The sequence below is a fragment of the Dryobates pubescens genome, chromosome 15 (assembly GCF_014839835.1).
Source record: "Dryobates pubescens isolate bDryPub1 chromosome 15, bDryPub1.pri, whole genome shotgun sequence".
Lineage (NCBI taxonomy): Eukaryota > Metazoa > Chordata > Aves > Piciformes > Picidae > Dryobates > Dryobates pubescens.
Window position 1 is genome coordinate 6,917,439 of NC_071626.1, and position 17,590 is coordinate 6,935,028.

At 48.3% G+C, this 17,590-nt stretch overlaps 2 protein-coding genes across 2 annotated transcripts in view; one reads left to right on the forward strand and one right to left on the reverse strand.

Moving 5' to 3' along the window:
• Positions 1–12,948, reverse strand: part of MEI1 (meiotic double-stranded break formation protein 1) — a 38,945-nt gene extending 25,997 nt beyond the window's left edge. Inside the window, exons 1-11 of the mRNA XM_054168049.1 lie at positions 12,778–12,948; positions 11,965–12,088; positions 11,237–11,287; positions 9,339–9,412; positions 8,563–8,668; positions 7,819–8,022; positions 6,454–6,584; positions 5,879–5,993; positions 4,967–5,083; positions 3,708–3,807; positions 274–408 (exon numbers count right to left, since the gene is read on the reverse strand). Coding sequence (XP_054024024.1) covers positions 274–408; positions 3,708–3,807; positions 4,967–5,083; positions 5,879–5,993; positions 6,454–6,584; positions 7,819–8,022; positions 8,563–8,668; positions 9,339–9,412; positions 11,237–11,287; positions 11,965–12,088; positions 12,778–12,948 — 1,328 coding nt within the window. The remainder of the gene's footprint in view (positions 1–273; positions 409–3,707; positions 3,808–4,966; positions 5,084–5,878; positions 5,994–6,453; positions 6,585–7,818; positions 8,023–8,562; positions 8,669–9,338; positions 9,413–11,236; positions 11,288–11,964; positions 12,089–12,777) is intronic.
• A 29-nt stretch (positions 12,949–12,977) lies between these two features.
• Positions 12,978–16,047, forward strand: SNU13 (small nuclear ribonucleoprotein 13). Its single transcript, XM_054167840.1, has 3 exons — positions 12,978–13,090; positions 13,938–14,058; positions 15,518–16,047. Exons 1-3 carry the CDS (start codon positions 13,088–13,090, stop codon positions 15,778–15,780), a joined length of 387 nt encoding a protein of 128 aa, XP_054023815.1. The 5' UTR covers positions 12,978–13,087; the 3' UTR covers positions 15,781–16,047.
• Positions 16,048–17,590: the final 1,543 nt, after the last annotated feature.

Sequence of the window (17,590 nt, forward strand, 5' to 3'; positions counted from 1 at the left end):
TTGCTCTCATCTACCAGGATGTGGCACAGCAGCTGCAGTCCAGGCCTGCCTGGGATGCTCAGTCCTTGCTGCAGTGACTTGCTGCCTACCACAGCTTCATTACCCTGGCAGCCTTCTTGGGGCGGTGGGATGCTGCTTTTGCTGCACCCACGCCTGGCTCAGCCAGGAGTCCCACCGCAGAGCTCACCCACACAGCCACAGGGGAGCTGCAGAGACCAACATGGAATCAACAGATCTAGCTGAAGAAAAGCCTGCAAATACTTTCCAGCCTACCTCAGAAAAGCTGCCACAGCTCTCACAGCCTCCACTACCACCTCCAGCACTGGGCAGTTCACTGTCTCCATCAAAACATCAATGGCTTCCATGCACACACCTCGGCTTGTGAACAATTTGATTTCCACTGGTTGCCTGCAAAGAGGAAACAGAGCAAGCAAGGAGAATATTCTCAGAGTTAAGTAACTGTAGTGCCCTATCCTCTTTTCACCAAATGGGACAGCTGAGCCATGTGGCTCCAGCCATGCTTTTCAGTATTCAGAGCCACTGCTCTCAAGGAGGCAGTCTAAAAGTTGAGCAGCTGGAGGGTTGCAACAAAGAGTGAACTTCAGCAGGTCTGGAGCCCTGCTGTGATGAAAAAAACCTACAGCCTGGATAACTGTGTGACTGTACCAGCAGACACTGACATGAAAAGCACAAGAAAAACAGGCTTTGCAAAATACAGTGAACTCTCTGCCTAGGACTCTATGCTGAGGTCATCTGCCCTGGCATTTTTAAGTTCATCTGGCAATTCCTATTTCTCAGTGAACAAGCAAGCACCACCATGCCAGAACAAGGACAATGCCATGAGAACATGAGTCCTACAGCACCTCAAATGCCAGATGCTGCCAGAAGAACAGAGACTTTCATGAACTTGAAAAGCAATCAGGAAAATTAATACAATCCAATAGCTTTGACAATTCCTCTTGATAGTGAGCATTTTGTTCTGGTGGCCTCATGGCCCAAAGAGCTTTGAGCATTGAGCACAGAAGCAAAGAGATGGCAAACCATCAATCCCATTATTGGACAAAGCTGTTTAAATGGTGGACTGTGCTCATTTGGCTCCTGGCAAGTCAGGTACAGCTGGGAATGCAGGGGGAAGGCAGGTAGCTACGTGCCAACAAGAGGCAGCAAGAGCCTGCCAGAGGGGCTCTCCAATGTAAAGCAAGAAAAGCAGCACAGTGTGACAGGAGCCAGACTTGGGAGCCAAAAGTATTCCCTGTTATTTAGTTTTCATAGATGTGCCTGACTAAAGCAAACCAGGAGCACATGCTCTCATGCACTAAAGGGAGAAGAAAGCAAACTTCAGTAGAAATTACACTGGTAGGCCAGCTAAAGGGCAAGAAGTGAACAGAGGCAGAACCATTCTGTTTAGTCATTCAGTGGGATGAAGCCCAGCCTGGCAGTCACCTCATCTTCTGCTGTTGAGACAGGCAAGGCAAGTAAAAGGCTTTGTGGAACTTATGTGGAACCTATGGGGACAGGCTGAGAGAGTTGGGGCTGTTCAGCTTGGAGAAGGCTCCAGGCAGACCTTATAGTGGCCTTGCTGTACCTGAAGGGGACCTACAAGAAACTGGGGAAGGACTTTTTACAAGGGCTTGTAGTGATAGGGTGAGAAGAAATGGATTGAAGCTTGAGGGGGGCAGATTTAGACTGGATGTTAGGAAGAAATTATTTACAGTGAGGGTGGTGAGACACTGGAACAGGTTACCCAGGGGGGCTGTGGATGCCCCCTCCTTGGAGGTGTTGAAGGCCAGGCTGGATGAGGCCTTGAACAACCTGGGGAAGTGGAAGGTGTCCCTACACAAGGTGCAGATGTTGGATCTAGATGATCTTTAAGGTCTCTTCCAACCCAAACCATTTTATAATCTATGAACCTGGGCACCAGAAGCAGCCTCTGGCCCAGGCCATAAGTGATGTGCTGAACTTCCAAATTGTTTCTCCTCAACTGTAATTCTACTAATCCTCTGCATGTCTTTCATTTAATCTCTGACCTTCTGAGGTAAAACACATCAGGGGAAAAAAAAAAAGTCTTCACTGACTCACGCAGGGAGGAAGGGATGGAGGAGTATTGCTGACTCATTCAAGAGGCACAAACCCAAACCCACTAGCAATATGGTGCACTATGATGTCTTCAGGGCCTGGAAGAAAAGTGACAGCACTCTTGCAACTACCTGCAGCTTCTCATCTTTGGGCCCTAAACTGTGCCTGCCGCTCTGGTTGTGTCTGGGACAAGGGACACTTCAAGGCAAGCTACCCACCACTCCTGACATCCTGCTTGGACACCACCAGAGTGTGGGGCTTGCTTACACAAGAGATTTCCAGCTGCAAGGAAAAACCAAGAGGAGAGGTTCCAGGATGAGACCTCTTTCCCCACGCTATTTCTAAGGCGAAGCTCAGAGAAACGAAATGGATGTGCTCGAAAATGAGAGTAATTACAGAGTGTTCTCTTTGTTTTACAAGCATAAATACTGTAATTAGTGTTTCCCACGTTGTGGTTTCTCTTTTTGACAGATCCCACACTGGCATCATCACACTGTTCCAGCACTGCTGCTTCTCCTCCTTTCTACCCTGCGCCGCTTGCTACAAAATTGACTACGACATCTCCAAAATGCAGCTCAAGGGCTCTCGAGGGGGAACTAAGTGGCAAAAACAAGACTCTGTCACTGGCATGACAGGACAGGAACAAGATCATAGAGCAAGAACAGGAAGCTCAGAAGAAAAACAAGGCAGGGTATGTTGTTCCTCAGCAGAAAACAAGAGGGGGGAAAAAGTGACAGAACACATTAATATTTCAGCCGAGAATTTGTTTTTGCTGTTTGAATTTAGCTCAGATGCTGATACAAGGCTGGAAGCCACGGAATTTGCATGCTCTGCTTTGGCACAGAGCTACACTTGGCAGGAGCTGGCCTGCTCACAGAAGCCTGATCCGTCCAAGCCTTCCCTCCTGCTCTCTCTTTCCACAGAATCACAGCATCACAGAAACATCCAGGTTGGAAGAGACCCTCAGGAGCACCAAGTCCCACCGATAACCCTGCTCTACAAGGTTCACCCCCAAACGGTATCCCCGAGCACCACATCCAAACACACCCAGGGTTGGTGACATAACCACCTCCCTGGGCAGCACATTACAATGCCTGACCACTCTTGCCCTTTAAAAATGTTTCCTACTGTCCAGTCTAAACCTACCCAGTGGCAGCTTGAGGCCATTCCCTCCTTTTATCTCTGTTCCCTCTTTCTATCTCTAATTACCTGTGAGAAGAGACCAGCACCAACCTCTCCACAACGTCCTTTCAGGTAGTTGTAGAGAGCAATGAGGTCTCCCCTCAGCCTCCTCTTTTTCAAGCTAAACAGGCCCAGCTTCAAGGTCAACAAATGTGGATTCATCTTTCCTTTAAAGATTTCACTTTTCAGGATGACAAACAGCTGAAAGATTTCACCTCCCAGACTGGCAAAAACAAAGCAGGATGAGCTGATGGATGCATGCACAAAGAGGACAAGCTGCAATGCTCAGGAACAACCATCAGGCCCTTCTTCACTAGAACAAGGGAGATGCATTTGTTCAGCAACAGCTTTCAAACACAGATGTAGATACCTGGTCTCAGATGAAAAACTTCAAGAGCACCACAGCCTCCATCTGGGGGCACCAAACTCTGCCTGTGCTGCTCCCTTACCGTTTCAGTATCTCAGTGAAGAGCAGGAGCCCTTGTTTGTGCAACTCTGCATTGTTCAGCTGCAGGACATCTTGGAGACTCCTCACCAGAGCTTCAATGCCTGTATATGTTCAAGGGAAGTCAAGAGAGGGCCTTTAACACACCAAATTCCAGGGTGGAAGTAAAAGTAATTTTTAAAAGGAAGGAAGATTTGAACAAATCTTCTTCTGAGCCTGACAGAAACAACTGCCCAAAACTCTTGAGTGTTCACTCAGCTCCCTAGTAGGCTCCAGCCTTCACTGGTAGATGTTAAGACCAGAAAAACAGAAATAAATTAGCCTTTCTTCTTAAATCCACTCTTGGCATGTTCACAGAAACACCTCATAATTACAGCAGTGTGCCCAGGTGGCCAAGAAGGCCAATGACATCCTGGCCTGTATCAGGAATAGTGTGGCCAGCAGAAGCATGGAGGTCATTCTGCCCCTGTACTCAGCACTGGTTAGGCCACACCTTGAGTCCTGTGTCCAGTTCTGGGCTCCTCAGTATAGGAAAGATGTTGAGTTGCTGAAACGTGTCCAGAGAAGGGCAACAAAGCTGGGGAGGGGTCTGGAGCACAGCCCTATGAGGAGAGGCTGAGGGAGCTGGGGTTGCTTAGCCTGGAGAAGAGGAGACTCAGGGGAGACCTTCTTGCTGTCTACAACTACCTGAAGGGAGGTTGTAGCCAGGTCGAGGTTGGTCTCTTCTCCCAGGCAATCAGCACCAGAACAAGAGGACACAGTCTCAAGCTGTGCCAGGAGAGGTTTAGGCTGGATGTTAGGAAGAAATTCCTCACAGAAAGAGAGACTGGCCATTGGAATGTGCTGCCCAGGGAGGTGGTGGAGTCACCATCACTGGAGGTGTTTAAGAAGAGACTGGATGAGGCACTTGGTGCCATGGTTTAGTTGATTAGATGGTGTTGGGTGATAGGTTGGACTCGATGATCTCCAAGGTCTTTTCCAACCTGGTTTATTCTATTCTATTCTAATAGTAAATCTGGTGGTGTCACTCATGATAAGTGGTTATCAGAACAAATTCATGCTCATCAGGAAGCTATTAAGACAGTGACACTGTAAACTCAAGCTACGCTGGCCATCATAAACATGTCTGATAGGCACTCATTTGCAACCCTCTATCCATCCTGACTGAGAATTGTGTGTATAAAGCGTTGAAATTCAGCTAGAGGCACAACAAATGCCCACAGTATTACTGCAGTCACTCTGTCAGAGAGGTTGATGACTCACCATAGACTGTGTGACACTTGGAGAAGAAAAGGTGCTCTTCAGTTAGCAGCAGCAGGCAGCAGTACACTGACCAGATGAGAATTTCACTGCTGCATGAGAGACACTCGAAGAGGAATTCTGCAAACACACACACACAAATAAGGTCAGCCTGGTAAGAGGCAGTCTGCTCACAGCATGGCACAGCTGCTCCTAGAACACAGCAGAGGAAGGAAGAGGAAAGGAGGAAACCTAGCAACAGCCAGAGGGAGATGAGTTGTATTATGAAATGGCAGGAAGGGAGAAAGCAGCAGATGCTGGGGGGTATGCCAGCCTTCAAAACAAGGTGACTGGAGAGCAGAGTCCCACAGGCACCTTCTCAGACTCGGCAGGCAGGAGCTGAATTGTGGCTCTGGCCTTTGGCACAAATGAAAAGCCACAAAGCAAGCTGCAGCACAGATGCAGTGATCCCTTTTTTTCCCCTCAGAACTTTCATATCTCCCACAGAATTTGGAAAATGGAAGCATTTCTGCCTTTTGAGATTACAGAGATATCATAAACCATCGCCCACAGCTGCATCCTAAAGCTAAATCCTAGACCAAATCCTGTGCAAACCTAACACCATTCAGTGAGGCAAGATGGACCCCAGTCTGTTTAGGCCTCTATTTAAGATCCTGCAAGAAGGACCTTGACCTCAAGGACTTGTCCAAATTCCTTCTGTGGAAACTCCATTCTGACTACTGCCAGCCGCTTCTATACTTTCAGCTGAAAAGTCACTCTCCTTTCCTACTCCTAAAATCACATTAGCCATTTTCACTGGCCACTGCATTCATGTCAACAGTGGCTTCATGCAGCCAGACTGATCCCTAAAACAAACAGCCAGGGAGTGCTTCAATCTTGGGAGATGAACAGTAAGATGCCACTGCATTTCTTCACCTGGGACATCTGCATGGATAAAAGCAGGAGCATATCTGCTGGGAGAGTGAACCAGCACTGCAGCCACACAGTGGGAACTTGCTGCCTGCAACAGCTCATCTCTGGTCAACAAAAGCTGTTGGGAAACAAAAGTCAAAATGAGAGAGGAAGTCAACTATGCAGATATGACTAGGAAGCAGTTTCCTCTGCACTTTAAAACATAAATGAAGATCTCTCTCCTTTGACACATATTTCACAGCTGAAACTTGCTAAGGCAAGATGAAACATTGGACCAAATACACTCCAAAACATGTAAAATGAGAACCCCAACAGAGAAGGCTATGAGTAAGAATAGCTCTGCTGCCATGCTTAGTCATGCTGGCACTGCAAGTGCTGTATCAGAACTCAGCTGTGAGTAAAACCAGCTGAGGCCAGGACTAAAATTTTCCCCCTCCACAATTCAGGAATGAGGTGAGGGTGCCCCCCATTTCCCACTGCAACCTCCACTTTTGGTCCTGGCAACAGCACACTCCAAAGCCTCAGATTTTCCATATGCAAATTCTTTATGTCTACCAACAGTTTGCTTCAGTAATCACCTTTTTGAGAACAAGTGGCAGTGGATTTTCCCCTTCCAAACAGTCAGGGTTCTCAGACTCCTCCTCTGTCTTTGAATTATTCATAAGGATGGATACAAATTGGTCAGATTTCAGCAGCTCCTTTAGCAAACCTGCAAAAGAAGCAGCAGGAATGAGCACCATACTGGACACAGCAAGGATTGTATTAACACAGGAGCATTTACAGACTAGGACTTGTTGACAACTTCCTCCCCTTTCCTGCACTTCTAACAAAGGCTGTCACCTCCAGTTTAGAGAGCTCCTTCTCACTGCATCACCAGACACTGCCATGAGCCCTGTGCCTTGCAACAACTTGTTGCTGATGCTTTTTGCTGAGTCTGATCTGCTCCCCATTCCACCTTAGAGTCATGCATGTGCACTGCCAGGTGATCTCAGGAGCACTCTACTTGCATCATCTTCTGTACTCCAGTACCCACTCCTTAAACTGTTTCTTGGGAGAGCTCTTGACCTGCATTTTTCTCCAAGGTACAATCAGCAACCCAGCAATAACCAGACATATTCCCTGGACTACCTCCTGGCAAACTGGCATTTATCTTCTCCCTCCACTTTCACAGGCTCTTATCAAAACAGCTGTATTGAGCTAAAAGATATCCACTCACACCTAAAAGCTCTAAGTATCAATGGGCAGAGCCCTGCTGCAGGTATTGATGTGAATCATCAGGACATGTCAGGACAAATTCACAAGTGGGATTGCCTGAGCTACAGAATTCTACTTTCAAAGGAATCACCATCCACTTCTAGCAGCTGAGTAGATGATCTGAGGAGCAATCCAGGTCCTGCTTACCTCCCATGACAGAAAGGGATTCTCTGGGTAGTTTACAATGCAGGCAATGTCACAAAGGCTGAATTTGTGCTCCACAGCAACAGCTAGTAAGGTAAGCACAAGGAAGTGCCACTTCCACACTAGCTTTCTCATGTAAACAATATGATGCCCCATATCTGAAGACCATATTCAATAGACTCCATCCCACTGCTCTCTAAAACCCACCTGTCCATGCATAGTGTCTGCATTCAGGTATTTTAAGGTATGATTTGTTCCAAGGGTGAAACACCAAATTGAGACAGGCCAAGTCACAGTGCAAGCTCTGAAGAAACTCTGCTGATTTGCTGCTAGGCAAATGTGGGGCTCAAAGGACAGCAGAGGGCTGGGGGAGCTCAGCAGCAGGTCTGGGCCATGGAGGAACAGAAAGGATTGACTGCTTCAGACAAGCAGCAAAAAGCTCCCCTAGGGCACAAACCACATTAGAGCATTTAAACCAGCCAAGGGTTTCTTCCTCATTCTGAGCCTTCCCTTGCACCTTGCAGTTTCTCTCAGCATCACCTTACCCAAACAATTAACCTGCAGCTCCTTTGTCTGTGCACATCCCAAGGTATTCAAGAAGAGACCACAGAGCTTTTCTTCAAAGTGTGCTGAGAGCCTTTCTGTGCCAACAGAAGAGGAGTACAGCTTGCCATACAAGTAGCAGACAGCAGCCTTTATGGCTTCATTTGGGTACATCAAGCCCATCAGCAGATGATCCACTAGATTACCTAGGGTGAGGAACAGAAGCAGAAAACATTCACACCAATGAGCTGCATTTTTAAAGGCACCAACCAATTTCCCTTAAAAACCCTGCAAAAGGCCACTGGGCAGACTGGTGCATGCAGATTAATGAAGGCAAACAATCAGGGTGATCTGCTCATCACCATTTGTGCCTCTGAGCAAAGGTACAGTAATAAATGGCTAGAGGAGCTTACTAGTCACCATATGAAGATCCATCATTCCAGCTGCTTCCACAAGCAACTAAGGTTGCTGGTCAGTGGCTGGACCAAGAAAACTAAATGTGTATTGCCTGTGAAGCAGACCATAAATCCCAGTTCACAAAGGCTGTTTTTGCCAAGTTGGCAAAAAGCATAATGACAAGCCTGCTATGAAGTCATTGACTTGCAACCCAGGAGGCTGAATGCCACTCCAACTTCTGGATGAGCTTCTTATGTGACCTTCAGGAATTCACATAGGGGAGTACAGGCATGCATATGTGTATTAGGGCTGTGAATAGACTCTTCAGTAGGTCATGACACATTACTCACTGTGTTCTACCACCAGTACATCAGCAAAGCCTGGGATAGCATCTGCCAGCTTGCCCAAGAGGGTGAATGTGGGCAGGCTGCCTCTCATGCTAGTTGCTTTGCACAGCTGCAGAGAAGTCAGAGAAAGGAAATGTTTCACTGGTGAAGATATTGTCCAAAGGCAGAATTGCAGCCAAACCAGCAGGCTCTTGGTGATACATACAGGCTCTTTCCCTGAGCTGGATTGTATTCACCACTTAGTGTACACCACAGGAAAACCCTGAAAGCACCACAAAGTCTCCAAAATATCTTCTAATAATCAAAAAAATGTCTGGCTTTTTGCTCCTTTTCCTCCCTCTCCCCTCCAGCTCTCACAAGAGCAGAGGAACCAGCTGAATTTCTCCCCACTTTCACTACTTCCCAGTTTTTTGTTCCCTATGAGACCACCACAAACTTAGGAATGAAAAGAGCAGGAGCCCACAGCCCATCACAGTTTGTGAGGGTTCCTCACATCACTGAAACTGTAAGATAGGAAGAGAAGAATCTGAGGGAGCTACATAGCTTCAGAAGAACATTCTGAAGCCATATGGCTGTAAGGCATCATGGGAACAATAGGAAAACTCCATGGCTGACACCATCACTGCCAAAATCACAGCAGGGGAGTTGGCACTGGGACATCCCACTGCAGCAGAGTCTGCATCCCAGCACTGTAGCTGGAGACTTGCAGGGCCCCTCCTTCCCATCTCTTCAACCTCTGAGGGACTGAAAGGAAGTGCAGAGAATTCATCTTCACTGACCTCTTTTTGGCTTTCATCCAAAATGCAGCCTAAGTACTGTTCTGACTTCAGCTCAACCAGAAGCCGCACCAGAACTAGGCAGAAGAAACAGGATCAGTAATTCACACCCAGGAGCATTCACAATCCATCTTCCACAGGGCTTTAGCAGACCAGTGAGCAAAGAGCTGAGAAATTAAATGAGCATGGAGGTGCTGAGTGAGCAGGGTAACATTGCCATTCCCAGCACTGTTACTGCTGAGAGCCCAGCCCAAGCTCCTTGCAGCAGTGACAGCAGCCCTGTTCTAGCTGCACTACAAACCAAGCATGGAAATGGACTGCGAGTGACAAACTGAGCATCAGGACACCAAGTAAACAAAAGGAATCAGGAAGGGAAGGGGAAAAAAAAAGCCCTAGATTAAAAACATAAACATTTCTGGTAACTGAATAGCATTTCTTACAGTATGAACATTGACCTCTACAAATAGATCTTTCCAGAGGAGATACCACAACTGAAACTCTGAGTATCCTTAGATGTAGATTAAGAGCCTCTCCTCCAACTGCCACTGTCTCTGAGGTTACAGGGCAGCCATTCCTCCCTGCTACAGCTATCCTATAGACCTTGCCAGAAAGCAAGACCTCAGTCACCTCTGTGGCACTGTTCACCCCCTCAGCCCCAAGCAAGGGCTGTCATTCTTGGTGCACTGCAACGTTAAGAACTCTGACTGCTCTGTCTTGACACAAAGAGTCAGCAAGAAACTGTTTACCAGGCAGTGGCTGCACATCACCTGAGTTTCCCTAACAAAATCACAAGAGAGTTGCCTGCTGCGGGAAGGCTGCCTCTGCCTCCACACCTATACCAGTGAACCACTTTTAGGGAGCAAAGTTCTTCTTCTGGCACTTTAAGAACTTGGGTTACCTGAATGTGCAGCAAATAAGGATCTGACAATAGCCCCTTCACTGAGACACTGCACAGAACATGGCTCCACAGGATTTGGTAAGGCTGTCATGGCATGACTCCCTTGAAAAACACACTCTTTTCTTTTGTGTTCTAGGAGAACATCATAGAAAAACACCACCAGAGACTTCTCTTGGGATACCCAGGGCAATACTGGAGGTGTAACTAGCTAAAGAATTACACATCTTAGCAGAGAGACATCTTGAGGTGATTTATGGATGGCCTCATGGCTCTTTCTTGCCCTGAACTCTCAGAATCTCTACAAACTTTCAAGAGTTAGGCTGTTACTAAGGCAAAATTCCTCTGTTTGAGAGCATCTATCTCTCATCAGACTGAAAACATGACAGAAAGACTTGTCACCTTTTCAACACCACTTCAAGCAAGTGCCTGAAAACTGAGGGAGCTGGTCATGCCTTCTTTCATGGCAGGACAGGAGGCAATCATTGCATGGCTGATGTCACTAGACTCAGCAGAGATGCCCAAGGTTAACTGGACTGCAGAAATTCCTCTGACAGCCCTGCAGATGTTTCTTTCCTTCAAATTTCATTGACATCTGAAGGACTGCACAAAGAGGACTCTGCAGCCTGTACAGGTAAATCCCAAATATTCTCTGTCCTGAGGAGCAAGCAATTGATCCCCAAGCTCACTGAAGCCTTTAGGAGGATTTCCATTTGCTTTGAGGCTTCAGTGAGGTGCAAAGGTGACACAGATGAGACATTGTTTACTGCTGTTACCCAATCATGGCACAGAACCTGTGAGAGAAATGCTAAATATTTACACCTGCAGGCACTCCTCTGGCCCCAAATGTTGGAACAGTCTGCTTGTCACTGCTGCACTGACAGGAGATAGCAGCTCTTGCCAATTCAAGCTGTGCAGAAGCTGAGCATCTTATAACAGTTATCAGACAAGACACAGCCTCCCTTTACAAACTGTCAGTAGCTGAGTTGTGGCATCTAACTCTCACCTTCTGCAACTAGGTCCAGGGCACTGCTGTCTTCCACAGTATGCAACATCCCTGAAAGATAAACCACAGTCATGGCACTCATTCCTGCTTGTGACTGCCAGTGCTGGAATGCCTTCTTGTAAAAAGAGTTTCTCTTTTTTTTCCAGAACCGTTTTGTTTCCCCTGTTTCACAGGACATCAGCCTGGCTTTGTCAAAGGATACTCTCCGGGAGTACAGCAAAGGGCACCCCCAGAAGCAGGGCAGAGAGACATGAGGCATTAGTCGGTTCTCTTGCTTATTTTGCCTGTACTGCAGAGCTGAAGTCAATGGCTCCACCTATGCAAGCAAAAACGGTACTGCAACCATCTCACTGCTCGTCCCCAGCGGCAGACACCTGAAGCAACGCTCCAGAATGGCGGGAGTCAGAACCCAGCTCTGACTTGCCATTCCTATCTTCCACTCATGCTAATACTCGTGACCAGTCTCCTCCCTCCACAGCACTGAGTGCAAGCAGTCATACATTGCTGCTGAGGAAACCCATCATAGCTCCTGCACAGAAAACAGCTTTTGCAAAGGGGTATGCTGAAAACCTCAGCACTTCATGCAAAGGCAATCACTGCACTGCCTTTCACCCTCTTTTGTCTGTTTGTGCCTTCAGATGTGGAGAAACTTCACATGTACACAACCAGCCAACACCAGGTAACTGCCTTTTCACTGCAGTCAACTGCTGTGGCCCTGGACCTCTTACCAAAGAGTGTTCCTATCAAATGAATGCAGACCCTCTCATCCGGTGCCAGCAGCTGGATGACTGGCAGGGCCTGCCAGGCCAGGGCATCGTGGAGGCGGGAGAGGACATGCTTCTTGCGCACCAGCTACGATCAGACAACAGCCAGTTAGTGCTTCAGCACAAGCCACCCTGCTACTCCTTCCACCTGGGTGTGGGGGGGTTTCAAGAATGCCAAGAGAGCCCAGTGCCAAGGTGATACTTAGCCAAGCACCACCACACACCCAGCCAGGCCCCAGCCCCAAATTCAGTGTAGGAGAGGGGGCATCCAAGCAGAGTTGCAGTGCCAGCTCTGAGGGGCCAAGGTGCCACTGGCTGGCAGCAGCAGAGAGCTATCATGAACACATCGAGTTGGAAGGGAACCTCCAAGGTCATCATGTCCAAGACAACCTTCCACACACCCTCCCCACCACAGTGAGCAGGGACATCTTTTAACTAGAACAGGTTACTCAAGACCCCATCAGGTTTGACCTTGACTATCTCCAGGAACAGGGCCTCCACCACATCTCTGGGCAACCTGCTTCAGTATTTAGGAGCCTCCTCCTAATGCCCAACCTAAATCTACCCTGTTCTAGTTTCAAACAACTGTCCTTCTTCCCCACTAAACAGCCCCCAGCTTTCTTCAGGTACTGGAAGGCCGCTGTAAGGTCTTCCCAGAGCCGCCTTTTCTCCAGGCCGCACAGCCTGCTCTCTCCCAGCCGGACTTCTCCCCTCCCTCTGATCATCTCTGTGGAGAGCTATGCCCGGCAAGGGGAGACAGAAGCAAGCGCTGCCCACCGAGGCGCTGCCGTCGCCCAGGGTCTCCACAGCGCAGGCGAGGCAGAGCGGCGGGCGGAGCGGCGGCGGGCGGAGCGGCACCGCCCAGCGCCACCCGTGCCCGCCGCAGGGCTGCGCGCGCGCCTCCGCCATCACCGGGCGGCCGCCGTCGCGCCCTGGCGCACTGCGCATGCGGGAGGGGAAGGGAGGCGCCGGAGGCGCCACGGAGGGTCCCGCCCCGCGCTCGCGGCCGCCTGACTTCCGGCGTGCAGCGCTCGCGCCTCCGTCCCCTGCACGCACTCGGGCCCAGAGGAGCGACCGGGCCGCGACTATGGTGAGCGGGGCTGGGCGCCGGCCTCCGTCTCAGGGAGCGCCTGCTGGGGGGATCCGGAGTGAGGAGACGCTGCCCCCCCGGCGGCTGCGGGGTGGGGAACGCGTGGAGGCCTGGCGGGGCTGCGGCCGGTTGTGGGTCTCCTGCTCGACACGCTGCCCCGCAGGGAGGATGCCCGAGGAGCTGGCGGCCCTGGGGGTACACAGCGGCGGCGGACTCGGTTTGCCGGCCCGGCCCCTAGTCCCCGGCCTCACTGTGTCCCGTGGGAAGCGGGAGCATGTGCTCGGCAGCCTGGCAGGGCTGTAGCCGCGTGTGAGGGCGGGCGGGCGAGCGGCGCAGCGTGGGATCACCGCTAGCCGGTGCCTGGAGCGCTTGCCTTGGCTGCAGTGGTGGGAACTGGAGTCATGCTCGTTAAGGCGGCGTGTGACTCCGTTGCCGTTCCACTACGTCGTTGATGTCAACATTTAGGAGCTACTTGTAATTTTTAGAAATAAACCTGACATCTGCTCTGCTCAGATCACTTTAAAATTCTTGTCTGAGCTTGTTAGTCTGTGGCTGGCAGGGACTTTTTTTCTTGTGCGCCGAAATGCTGCATTTTATGTAGTACCCGTGGTAGCAAATGCTTGAGGGCTGCCCTGTAACTTCACTGCTGCTAGTCTGTGGGGTGTGAGTTGGCTGTTGGTATAGAGATCCTGCAAGGAGATTTTCACTGTCTGTGCAGAGCGACTGAGAACAGCGAGGTGACTTCAGTGGTCAGTATATGGGGATGTACATCATGCCTGTGTAGTGCTGTTGAGAACAAAACCCCCTTTGCTACTGTTCTCACACTCTTATTTTTTTCCTTCTCTAGAGTGAGGCAGAAGTGAACCCCAAAGCTTACCCGCTGGCTGATGCACAGCTCACCAAAACGCTCTTGGATCTTGTGCAGCAATCCTGCAACTATAAGCAGCTACGCAAGGGAGCCAATGAAGGTAAGACCTGTGTGTTGCAAAGTGTGGTAGAAGTCATGGCAAGGAGTCTGTGAGAAGCTGTGGCTAGAGTTTGTCTTTCCTCTGTAGTGATGGGCTGCTAACATTACACAAATCTGGATCTTTTTAGTGTCCCTCTCTATCCTCCTCTAGCTAGCCTCTAACATGCATGTTGTTCTTGGTGTATGTCCTGTGATCATACATATTTTAGTGGTGTGGCATTGGGATTACCAGATGCCTGGAGAGTTCAGAATTATAAAAAGATTAGGGTTTGAGGGGACCTGAAGCTCAGCCTGCTCCTTCCTTCACAGTTGGATCAGGTTGCTCAGCACTTTGCCCTGTCAAACTTTAAAAACAAAACCCAAGTCTCCAGGATTAAAAACTGTCCTGTGGCATAATCCCCTCTCATGAGGGGGCAGGCAGATAGAATAAAATTCCAGTGTGTTCCTGGAATCTTGCTGAGGCAACAGTTACAGTCTGCACCTTGTTCTTTTTCCTGTGCACTCACAAGGATGTTCTGGCTCCATCTTCTCTGTAGTTGTCTTAACATAGAAGAAAGCAGCTATATCCCTGCCCCGACTCCCACCGCTCTTCTTCAAGCTAAACAAACCCAGCTCCCTGTGACAGTTTTAGGCTATGCCTTTAAAAAAGGACAGTTCCTGGCACACTCTAGCTGAATAGTTTGGTGTAAAAAGGAAAAACAAAGCTAGTTCTAAACGAATTTCATTGGTAGATCAGTGGGAATGCAACTTTTAGTTTTGGCTCAGTTTGTGTCTCAGTCTGTCTGTTTCAGTCTGAGGCCGGACAGGTCTTTCTCTTTCTGAGCTTGGTGCTGACCTTCAACTAACAAGATTTCTTTTTCTTCCCATAGCATACACTTTGAACTAACAGAATTTCCCCCTTAACAATTGCTCTTCTCTCTCTAACCCTTTTTGGGAGGAAGGGGGAGAAAGGGGTTTTGTGGGGAGACCTGCCTCCAGCAAGGAGGGGCAGGTTTTCTGTGTTACGTTCTCTGCTGTATATTTTTGTATATACTGTAAATACTGTATTTTGTGTATATATTCACTGGCATTTCATTCTGCTTGTAAATATAGCCCTTCCATTTTTGCTTCTCCAACTGAGTTAGCTGTGGTATGGGGCAGGAGGGGTGGAGGAGAACTGAACTTCTTTAACCACCACATGTCCCCAGTATCCTCTCATCTGTGGTGTGCCCCAGCTCCCTGCCCATCAGCAGCCCTGGGCTGGCCTTGCTTCTTTGTGAAGCTCAGCTGTGCTCGAGGGGAGCACTAGGCAACCTGGGGCAACCCTATCCTTAGCCCTATAGCTGCCACTTTCCTGTGGCCTGTCCTCATGCTACCACTGGATCTCCTTGCTCAGGCCAATTTTGGTATCACCTAAAGCTGATTTTTAGGAGATGTGTCTTCCAGAAGGACCTAGACTTACTCTTCCATTTCTTTCATAGCCACAAAAACACTGAACAGAGGGATAGCAGAGTTCATTGTGATGGCAGCAGATGCAGAGCCCTTGGAGATCATCCTGCACCTCCCTCTTCTCTGTGAGGACAAGAACGTACCTTACGTGTTTGTGCGTTCCAAGCAAGCTCTGGGCCGGGCCTGTGGCGTTTCCCGGCCTGTCATCGCCTGTTCCATCACCATCAAGGAGGGATCACAGCTAAAGCCTCAGATCCAGTCTGTCCAGCAAGCAATAGAAAGACTGTTGGTTTAAATACCCCTGAGTTTGTGTGTGGAATAGGAAGGTGGAGTCAGAGGGAATTGATGTCTAGCTTCAGTTGAAACCATAGTTTTGATATCTGTGTTTCATTTCAAAATACCAAATGAACTGTTTAACTATGAATTAATTCTTAGTGTTTCTGCCTCTCTTCCCCCCTCTTTTCTATTACTCCACTCCAACCCATTCATTCTTCTTGCATTACTTCTTGAAAAGTGATTCTACAACTGTATTTCTTATTTGGTGGTTAAAGGTTAACACCCCCCCCCCTATTTCCATGTCTGTGCGCTCAGGGCTTTTTTAACCCACTGAGGAGCTTCCTATGTGTTGCAGTATTTCTGCTAAGCTTCAGCCTCTAGCAGGTGAGAGTAACTGTTTCTGAATGGCTGTCTACTGAGGGTCTTGGTTCCTGCCCAGGGGTGCATGCAGGCAGCTAGAGTTTTCAGTGATGGAGCAGCCTAGAATCTTTGTGAGGCAATGAGCAGCTACTGTGTAGCAGCAGACAGAGCCATGGTCAGAAGTACACATAGCACAACCTTCTTGCTTCTGGAAGACTTCTGTAAGGGGGTGCACAGGGAGCAGAAATCTTACAGCTGTGCACAAAGGGAAAATTCCTATCTCACTTATTTTTGGATACTGACTTTTTAAGAAAAATAAAATTGCTGATGAAGCCAAATGTAATAATTGTCCCTCCCTTGGGGAAGCATTTGCAAGTCACTGAAGCCTTCCTAGGTATAAAGCTGAGCTGCTCAGAGATTGCCTAAAGGCTACAGCAGTGCAGTAGAAGACATGGCCAAGACAACAGAAACCAAGTAATTTTTCAGAGGACTCAACCTCTGTCTCAAGAAGAGAATGTCAAATAATGTAATGTGGAAAAGCACGAAGCACCACCAGCGTTCTGGATTAGTGGTGGTTTTTTGGAGCCAGCCTATGTTAAATGCATGTTGTATAATCCCCTTTCTGCTCCAAGCAGGGTAGTAAACGTCTGTGTTGGAATGGGTTAGATCAAACTTGTCCTCTACTGCAGGATGCCAAACCAAAGTAAGCATGGAAAGACCAATAGGTTCAACAGCAGAAGGGAAAAAGCAAGTTCTGTAATGTTTCTCCAGAGGCACTAACTTCATACCTTTAGTACATTCAAACCGGATTAAATTGGCTCACCAGAGACTAAAGAAAAACCACATCTAGTAATACCTTTGCTGCTGTGAACTTCATACAAAGGTTGAGTCTTCCTCTTTGTATGAGGTTTGGAAAGGCTGCTGTTCCTTTCTACTGATGCTGACTGTTCAGCTAGCTATGTTTAAAACCATGACTTTGCCAAGGATTTGCCCTACTGTACCATGCCAAGACAGCTGATGTAAGACAAAGCACACAAGGAGCAGAAATAAAAGATTCTTGAGCAAGTAAAACTGTCTTAATTCTTCTGCTCTGAAGCTTTCCATCACCATCCCTTTTAAAATTCTACTTAATGTGGTAGTAAAAAAAAACAAACCAAAAGCTGAGAGGAAGACCTAATAACCTAGACAAAGATGCCACAATCATCCAAAGCCTGGAACATACTGTGCCTGGGGGCTAGCAAGCCAAGAGAGAAGTTAACAAGGGCTTTTGGGGAATGAAAATTCACTAGATTAAGCACAAGAGAGTCTCACTATTTTATTGAGTTCAATGGAGTGTTAAGACTCACTAAGACAAGCATTTACAGTAACTTCTTTGCCAAGGGGCAAAATAAATTGATTGCTTAGACAAATCTTTATTAAAAGTAACTACTATAATGCAGGCTCATTGAAAGCACAACAGACTTCTGTAG

Bases quoted from the DNA above. Each gene is read 5' to 3' on its own strand.
- SNU13 (XM_054167840.1), top strand. The intron at 14,059-15,517 runs GTAAGACCTGTG...TTTCTTTCATAG, and splicing joins ACGCAAGGGAGCCAATGAAG to CCACAAAAACACTGAACAGA.